Source organism: Leptopilina heterotoma, unplaced genomic scaffold, assembly GCF_015476425.1.
Source record: "Leptopilina heterotoma isolate Lh14 unplaced genomic scaffold, ASM1547642v1 Lhet_60, whole genome shotgun sequence".
NCBI lineage: Eukaryota > Metazoa > Arthropoda > Insecta > Hymenoptera > Figitidae > Leptopilina > Leptopilina heterotoma.
This window is the reverse complement of record NW_025111138.1, coordinates 8,244,327-8,254,449: the sequence shown is the minus strand read 5'-3', so window position 1 is coordinate 8,254,449 and position 10,123 is coordinate 8,244,327. Positions and strand designations below refer to the sequence as shown.

The 10,123-nt window shown below is 24.4% G+C and overlaps 1 protein-coding gene across 1 annotated transcript; it reads right to left on the bottom strand.

Annotated features, from left to right (window-relative positions):
• Positions 1 to 792: 792 nt before the first annotated feature.
• LOC122509349 (GS homeobox 1-like) lies at positions 793 to 4,896 on the bottom strand. Its single transcript, XM_043623338.1, has 2 exons — positions 4,403 to 4,896; positions 793 to 1,786 (listed from the first exon to the last, which is right to left on the bottom strand). Exons 1-2 carry the CDS (start codon positions 4,665 to 4,667, stop codon positions 876 to 878), a joined length of 1,176 nt encoding a protein of 391 aa, XP_043479273.1. The 5' UTR covers positions 4,668 to 4,896; the 3' UTR covers positions 793 to 875.
• Positions 4,897 to 10,123: the final 5,227 nt, after the last annotated feature.

The window sequence follows — 10,123 nt, the reverse complement described above, 5'->3', positions numbered from 1 at the left end:
ATTTTTTCTATTAGAATTGAAATTTTTTTCCTTTTATAAATTAATTTTTTTATAATTACTATTTTTCCCTTCTGTAATTGAATTTTTTTTATAATTGAAATTTTTTTTCACTACAATTGAAATTTTTTATAATTGAAATTTTTTTATAATTGAAATCTTTTTTACAAGAGAAAATTTTTCCTCATATAATTGAAATTCTTTTAGAATTTACATTTTGGTGTAAAGGGATTTTTTAAAATTATAATTAAAATTTTTTTCCTTTTATAATCGGATTTTTTTATAATTAACTTTTTCTTCTGTAATTCAATTTGTTCTATTATAATTGAAATTTTTTTCTTTTATAGTTGAATTTTTTTTATAATTACAATTTTTTCATTCTGTAATTGAATTTTTTTTCTGTTAGAATTGAAATTTTTTCCTTTTATAATTGAATTTTTTTATTATAATTGTAACTTTTTTCTACTATAATTGCAATTTTTTTTAATAATTGAAATTTTTTCCTTCTGTAATTAAATTTTTTCTATTAGAATTGAAATTTTTCTCTTTTATAATTGAATTTTTTTTATAATTAAATTGTTTTTATAATTACAATTTTTCCTTTTATAATTGAATTTTTTTATTATAATTGAAACTTTTTTCTACTAAAATTGAATTTTTTTTCTTCTGCAATTGAATTCTTTTAATAATTGAAATTTTTTCCTTTTATAATTGAAATCTTTTTTACAAGAGAAAATTTTTCCTGATAGAATTGAAATTCTTTTATTTTATAATTGAAATTTTCTTCTTCTTCTTCTTCTGCAATTGAAATTTATTCCTTCTTTTGTAATTTAAACTTTTTCTCCCCTTCTAAAAATTGAAAATGCCAAACAACAATTCTAAGAATTGACAATATTTTCAACCGTATGTTTAGTGCACGCCATTGCCGTGAAAATTGGCGGTGGTGCAATAGTAGTTTGCATGAGAACAGTTGAATAGGAAGCAGGTGAATCAATTCTTTTCCTCTTCTCAGCGGGCGTTAATTCCTGATAGCAATCCAAAGTTCTCTTACATCCCCGACCACTAGAATGATCATCAACTTGATTCAAGGAGTTTGAAACGAGCGGATACCGAAAAGGATGCCAATTGGACTTTGCATCAAGTTGTACAATTGGCGATGTCGGTGAATTAGTGAGTGGAAACTCCTCGGCAAAGGAAATACGACCCATTGAAGAAAATTCCGTACCCTCAATAACAGCAGCAGCAGCGGCGGCGGCATTACTATTTGGAATGATGCTCTTTGAATCTTCGATCGAATTTCTTCTTATTCCCTCCTTCTTATTGACACTCAATTTATCCGATTCAACGCTAATACCATCGTCGTCTTCGTCTTCGGCGACATCCGCCTCCTCATAATCATCGTCGTCACGTTTTTGCAGCTCTAAATCAGCGCTTTCACATTTTTGATTTTCCTCCATGCAACCGTCCTTCTTCTTGCCGCATGTTCTTAGGCAGCAGCATTTTTGAGATTGACCGGATGGTAGATCTTCTTTCTTGTATTTGACGCGACGATTTTGAAACCATATTTTCACTTGCTTCTCGGAGAGACGTAAATTTGTGGCAATTTCAATGCGTCTCAGACGTGACAGATACATGTTGGAGGAAAATTCTCTTTCGAGTTCAAGTAGTTGAGTGCTGGTGAATGCGGTTCTAATTCGTTTCGAACTATTGTTAATGGAATTTGGAGATTTTGGCGGTGGAGTTGGCGAATTGCTTTGACGTGATGGCGATGTATTCGAGGCTGAGAAATCTGTAAGCATAGGAGAATAATTGTTAGACAGACTGTGGGAAAGTTTATTATTTTTTTTTTTTCACTATTTTACTATTTATTTTGATACTATTTTACTATTTATTTTACTATTGTTTTACTGTTCCTTTTTTGCTACTATTTTACTATTTATTTTGACACTATTTTACTATTTATTTTGCTATACAGTTGTACTATTTATTTTTATACTATTTGACTATTTATTTTGATACTTTATTATTATTTAACTATATTTATTTTGCTACTATTTTACAGTTTTTTATGCTATTTTTTCTGGTACGGCATCAATTGCATAACTATACAAGAAAACTGCATACAAGCAAATTTAAAAATGAAAATTTTTGAATTTAATTTAAAAACTGCGAAAATTTAAACTGCTAACCTTCAAACTGCATACGATTAAAATTTGTAAATTTTAGTAAGAAAATAGAAATATTATAAACTGCATATACGATTAAAAATTACAAAAATTTGAGAAAAGAATTAAATTAATTTCAATTGCATGCGAGAAAATTTGAAAAATAAAATTACTAAATTTTATACTTAAAAACTTTATAAATTTTAACTGCATATAAGATTAAAAATTACAAACTTTGAGAAAAAATTAATTTATTGAACTGCATATACGGGAAAACTGCATAAGAAGCAAAATTTAGGAAATTTAAAATTATTAAATTTAATTTAAAAATTGTAGAAATTTTAATTTGCAAAAGATTAAAAATTACAAATTTTAGTTTAAAAAAATAAATTAATTTGAACTGCATACGATTAAAAATTACAAATTTTAATAAAAAAAAACATTAAATTAATTTGAACTGCATACGATTAAAAATTACAAATTTTAATAAAAATATTACATTAATTCAAACTGCATACGATTAAAAATTACAAATTTTAAAAAAAAAAACATTAAATTAATTTGAACTGCATACGATTAAAAATTACAAATTTTAATAAATAAAACCGTAAATTAATTTGAACTGCATACGGAAAAACTGCATGAAAGCTTTTTTTAATTAAAATAAGCTTGCAGCTTAAGTAAATTTATTTATTTACTTGCATGCAGTTTCCTTATGCAGTTCAAATTAATTTAATATTTTTTTTTTTATCAAAATTTGTAATTTTTATTCTTATCCAATTTAAATTTATACAGTTTCTAAATTAAATTCAACAATTTTAATTTTCTAAATTTGCTTTTTATGCAGATTACTCGTTCAAATTGATTTAATTTTTTTTCAAGGTTTCTAATTTTTAATTCTAATGCAGTTTAAATTTGTAAAGTTTTTAAATTAAATTTACTAATTTTATTATTAAACTTTGTTTTTATGCAATTTTCTCCTGTGCAATAGTTTATTGTATGCAGTTTAAATTAATGGATACCCAAATTAATTTTATAATTTGATGGAAATTCGTAATTTTTAATCGCAAAGTTTAAATTTTTAAATTTTTTAAATGAAATTTACTAAATTTATTATTAAAATTTTTTGTTTATGCAATTTTCTCTTGTGCAGTTTAAATTAATTTTACATTTTTATAAAAATTCGTAATTTTTAATCGAATACAGTTTAAATTTGTAAAGTTTTTAAATTAAATTTACTAATTTTATTATTAAACTTTTGTTTTTATGCAATTTTCTCTTGTGCAGTTTATTGTATGCAGTTTAAATTAATTTTATATTTTTATGTAAATTCGTAATTTTTAATCGCATAGAGTTTAAGTTTGTAAATTTTTTTAAATTAAATTTGCTAATTTTATTATTAAAATTTGTTTTTATGCAATATGTTCTCGTATGCAGTTTATTGTATGCAATTTAAATTAATTTTATTAATTTTATTTTTTTATGAAAATTGCTAACTTTTAATCGTATACAGTTTAAATTTGTAAAAATTGAAAATTAAATTTACGAATTTTAATTTGAAAACTCGCGCTTGTATGCAGTTGGATTGTATGGACAATTGATTTCGCTCCTATTTTTTTATTATTAAAGGTTTTATTTTTTTATTTTTTTACTATTTACCCATTTTTACAATTTCTTAAAATGTAAATAGTAAAATAGTGAAAAAATAGTAAACGATAAAAGCAAGTTTTTCCTATTTTTTTAGTTTCTTTTTTTGCTATTTATTTAATTTTTTTATTTACAAGAAGAAATTGTTTTTTCCAAAAAACACTATAGAATTTTTATTATTACTTATTGTTATTTATTATTATCATTTATTATTATTTACTATCGGAGAAAAATTATTAAATACTTTGTATCTGAAGTTCGTTTAAAGTTAAAGATTTTATTAAAATCTGTTTAAATTTATATAAAAATAAATAAACAAATAAAATTTTATTTAAAGATTAATATAGAAGGGGAAAAATATATTAACAAGTAAAAAATAATTTTCGGTCGGAGGAAAATTATTGCAAGGGAAAAATGAAAATAAATACTATAATAATATCTAAAATTGAGAAAAAGGGAAAATAAATTGAAAAGAAGGAATAAATTAAAAAGAAGGAAAAAATTGAAAAAATTGAAAAGAAGAAAAAAATTGAAAAGAAAAGGAAAGAATTGAAAAAAAGGAAAAATTGAAAAAGGGGAAAATTGCTAATTACCTGATAATCTGGAGGAATTAATAGGCGAAGGCGGACTCTGTCCGGTCATCGGAAGTCCAACAATAGTTTGAGGATTGCAGATTGGCACGGGAACAACCGGCAAAGTTGGCGGTCTCGGCACAGGTCTAACCGGATGATATCCAAGACCGAGATTAAATAAATTGAACATATAGTTGGGCAGTTGATTGCCCGTATAATAAGGCAGGGGATAATTTGGCGGCGAATTATTCCCAATCAACGAATCCACCAGGAAGCTTCGTGACATTTTGTCTTTTTTTTTTCTCTTCACCTGCACAAGTTCACGAGAAAAAAAAATAATCACAACTATACACTTTTTCACTGTTTGTTAATCCAATTTTTAACGTCCATTAAAAAAACCGAAACAATTTTTCCCTTTTCGTCCTATTTTTTTTTTTTGACTACGTTTTCGGCTACTCTTCCTACAACTTTTTTTTCGACTGAACTATTTTTCTAGGACTGATGCTAACAGTTGAGCGGTGCAACGTTTTCTGAATTGAGAAGGGGACCAGTTCGAAAATATATAAGAGAGAGAAACTCCACCCAGGGGTTGGTTTACAGAAGGGGTCCTTTGTTGGGGCCCCGCCCTTTGAAGGGTGCCCCCTTAAAAGTTGAGTTCACCCTTAGAGCGGATTAAAAGGCGGTTGGGGAATGGGGGAAGAGAGTCCAGTCCCCATGAGATTGAAGAGAGTGAGTAGGGCAATTTTCTAAACGCTAATTCGACGGGTGGTAATTTCGAAGGATATACTTTTGTATGGTATCGTGGTGCACACTGATGATGCTACCCTCGCGAGGGTTAGCGCTTGCGAGTGGCGGCGTGGTCCCAAGTATAAAACCCGCCTTTAATGGAAAAAAAGTGAACGGCATTTTGTTCCCAATAACATTTTCATATATATATACACTTTTTAACCCTTTAAAGCCCGAATTATTTCCACCGATTCGATTTCAACCACACTTGGTATATAATGGTTTTTGAGGTCGCTGATTACGAATCTGAAGTCAAAATTGCAAAATTCAAAATGGCGGATCCAATATGGCGGACGAAAAAATAAAAAATAATGGGATTTATATAAAACTTGTCACTCGGGGGTTTTTGGGGTCGCTGATTACGAATATGAAGTCGAAATTGCAAAATTTAAAATGGCGGATCCAATATGGCGGACAAAAAAATAAAAAATAATGGGATTTATATGAAACTTGTCACTCGGGGGTTTTTTGGGTCGCTGATTGCGAATATGAAGTCAAAATTGCAAAATTCAAAATGGCGGATCTAAAATGGCGGACAAGAATTAAAAATTAAATAGGATTTACTTGAATATTGTTACCAGCTGACTATCATTTATTCTTTTTCATTCAAGTCATGCGCTCCAGGGTTGTCAATTGTTTTTATTGATTGGCCAGCTGATTATCATTTGTTCTTTTTCGTTTGAGTCAAGCGTTCCAGGTTTCCTTTCACAAATGGATTAAATTTCTTACTTTTATTAAACATAATTCGCCCTATTAAATCCACCATTATGATTCTTAACATTTTAACCTCAGAAACCCCAAAAACCCAAAGCATCAAATTTAATGTAAATCCCATTAATTTGTTATTTTTTTTGTTTTTCATATTGTATCCGCTATTTTGAATTTTGCAATTTTGACTTCATATTCGTAATCAGCGACCCCAAAAACCCCCGAGTGACAAGTTTCATATATCTCCCATTATTTTTTATTTTTTTGTCCTCCATATTGGATCCGCCATTTTGAATTTTGCAATTTTGACTTCATATTCGTAATCAGCGACCCCAAAAACCCCCGAGTGACAAGTTTCATATATCTCCCATTATTTTTTATTTTTTTTGTCCTCCATATTGGATCCGCCATTTTGAATTTTGCAATTTTGACTTCATATTCGTAATCAGCGACCCCAAAAACCCCCAAGTGACAAGTTTCATATAAATCCCATTAATTTTTATTTTTTCGTCCGCCATATTGGATCCGCCATTTTGAATTTTGCAATTTTAACTTCATATTCGTAATCAGCGACCCCAAAAACCCCCGAGTAACAAGTTTTAAAAGAATCTGATTAATTTTTTAAAATTTTTTCGTCCGTCATAGGAGAAAATGTATCTTGACACTTTTTTTATTTATTATTATTTTTATTATTTATTATTATTTTTTTACTTTTGTTTTTTTAAATTATCTGCTAGAAGAGTTTTACTAGAGCTAAGAATTTAAAATTTTTAGTAATATGTATTAGTTTCAAAGTTATGATGACTTTAATGCATTTGTGGTACAGCGTATGTACCACTGGGCGTTAAAGGGTTAATAAAGAAGGCACAAGACTTCTGAATGTATATATATTTTGATATAATGACTTTCATTTGGAAGCATTTAATCATATATATGTGTGGCGAAAAAAAAATTTATTACATACGTATATGAAAAATCCAATTTAAAATGAGATTGAGAAATCGCAAAAAGTCCTTTGTCTATGGAGTTGTTTCGTTCTTTCGGATTTTATTTGTTTTTAATTTATTTTAGAGAATAGTTTGTATTAACGGTTATACTTTTATCATACAGTTGCTGATTAAACTGTATTTTTTATATTAATTTACATGATTTTATTTATTTATAATTTATATCAATTTAATTATTTATGCTACCACAGTAGTTCTAAGGATATCAAATTAAAACAAAGAAAGTGTCAAAATTGTTGCGATGCAACAATAAAATAAGTATAAATAAATACAATAAATAAATTGAGCCAAAAAAAGTGTCAAAATGGTTGCGATGTAACAATTTTGACTCTTTTTTTTGTCTCAATTTGATATCCTTAAAAATACTGTAATATTAACAGAATTGCCACACGTCAGGAAAATCAGGGATTTTTATTAAAAGTATACTGAGAAAAATTAAATTTTTTAGAATCACCAATTTTGACACTTCTTTTGTCTCAATTTTGATATCCTTGAAAATACTGCAATCTTATTAACAGGATTGCCACGCATGTCAGGAAATTCAGAAAAATTAAATTGGTCAGGGAAATCATAGGGAAAAGTCAGGGATTTTTATTGAAAAATAACTGAAAAAAATTTAATTTTTAGAATTCATAAAAAAATTCTTAATTTTTGTGTTTTTTTTTGTTTGTCTCATAAACTATGAAATTACCATGAATTCTAATACAAAACCTTCAATTTATTCTATTTTTGACAATAATTTTCTATATTTAAATAACTTAATTCTTGAAGAACTATCATAAAATTTATTATACTTAAAAATTATTTATTGAATAATTTTACTTAAATATTACAAAATTAATTGCATTTTAAAATAGTCGCGTTTACAATTTTCATATACAGATGAACATTAGAAGGTTTTAATTTGAAATTTTATAAAACTTCATTTTTGAATAAATTATATAATTATAGAAATTTTAAAGAATTTAGATTTTTGAAAAATTTTAATAATTCAATTTTTTCTGAAATTGTGTCAATTTTTGAAAAAATATATTTATTTAATTAATTATTCAAAATAATGGATTCATTAGAAGAATTTTATAGTTAAATACACAAAAATAATTGAAATTTGGAGAATTTACAATCGATATTGCGAAAATTCAATTATTTTTAAAAGTTATAAAATTCTTCACAGAAATTTAATTACGTTAAAATTTTTTTTAAATTCTCGTTAAAATTTCAATTATCTTTATAAATAAAATTCTTATTTAAAATTCAATTATTTTCTAAGAATTTAATTAAATTCTTGGCAAAATTTCAATTATTTTAAAAAATTTCCCTGAATTCAATAATTTTTATAAATAATATAAATTTCACAGTCGAATAATTCAATTATTTATAATTTTTTTAAAAAATCCTTCGCAATAATTCAATTATTTTAATAAACAATAAAATAATAATCAGGAATTCAATTATTCTTAAAAATTTTAATAAAATTCTTACAAAAATTTCAAAAAATTCTCGTCAAAATTTGAATTATCTAAATAAATAATAAAATTCTTCTCCAAAATTCAATTATTTTCAAAAATTTTAATAAAATTCTTGTCAAAATTCCAATTATTTTTAAAAATTTTCATAAATATAAAGTAGATAAATTCATAAATTTTATACAGTCGAATAATTGAATTATTTACAATTTTTTTTTAAAATTCCATTATTTTAATAAATACTAAAATAATAATCAGGAATTCAATTATTCTTAAAAGTTTTAATAAAATTCTCCCATAGAATTCAATTATTTTCAAAAATTTTGATAAAATTCGCTATAAAAAATTTAATTATAGTTTCAAAACATAATTTTAACTAAATTCCATTAAAGAATTCAATTAATTTCAAAAATGTTATTAAAATTCTTACAAAAATTGAATTATATGTTCAAAAATTAAAAAAAATTCTCGTCAAAATTTGAATTATCTAAATAAATAATAAAATTCTTCTCCAAAATTCAATTATTTTCAAACATTTTTCTCTATTCAATGATTTTCAATATCTACTATTTTAATAAAATTTTCCAACTTAATTCTATTATTTAAAAAAAATTTTTAATAAAATTCTTCGCAAACATTTAATTATTTTCATAAATAATAAAAATTTTACACAAATTCAATTATTTACAAATTTTGTATATATACTTCTTCGCAATAATTCAATTATTTTCGTAAATAATAAAATTTTTTTTAGGAATTTAATTTTTTAAATAAATAATAAAACTCGTCTGAGAATTTCAATTATTTTTAATACAATTTTAATCGAATTCCTCGAAAAATGTAAATATTCCTAAATAACAAATTAAATTTGTTGTTAAATTATGGTAGTTAAGTGTTTAGTTTTAGTATAAAATTTGTACAATTTTTACTTCTGAATTTTTTAATATACTGTAAATTTTATTTCTTTAATAAATTTTAGCGTTAAAAAAAAATTAATAAAATTTACTTCAGAATTTTTTATATTTCTGGCGTATATTTGATTTCTTTGAAAGTAAATTTTAGAAAAAAATTAGTAAAAATTGATTTCAGAATTATTAATATTTCTCAAATAAATTTAAAATTTACTACAGATTTTAAATTTTTGTAATTTACTTAAGAATTTTAGTAAAAATTAGGATAAAATTCACACTAGAATTTTTAATATTATCTTGGAGTAAATTTTATATCTTTTTCGAAGTAAAACTTTATAAAATTAGTAAAATAATTACTTTCGAACTTTTGTAATTTTAGTTAATGAAAATTAATAAAATTTACTGCAGTTTTAAAATTTTGTATAATTTAATTATGAATTTGAATAAATTTTAGTAAAAATATTGTGTGAAATTCACTCCATAATTACTATAATAATTCTGCTACTTCCTAATAAGTTTATTGTTAAACGAGAAATTTTATTTCTTTTTAAATGTAAATTAAATGAAAATTAAATAAATAAATAAATAAATCGGCAGCTAAAAGTTTAATAATTTATTTTTTGTAATACGTGACGCAAAATTATTGCAATAAAAATTTAATTGAAAGAAGAAATTAATAAATTTCGTTCATTATTTAAACACTCAGAACTTTAGGATCATAAGTCGTAAAATTTAATTTGGAAATATAATCCATAGTATTAAAATAAAAAGCGAAATTTTCTTTTTTTCTTTTTGATATACATTTTGCAATTGAAGTTTTCGTTGGAGTTGGTCCAACTGGAGTAACTGATGATATTAATTTTA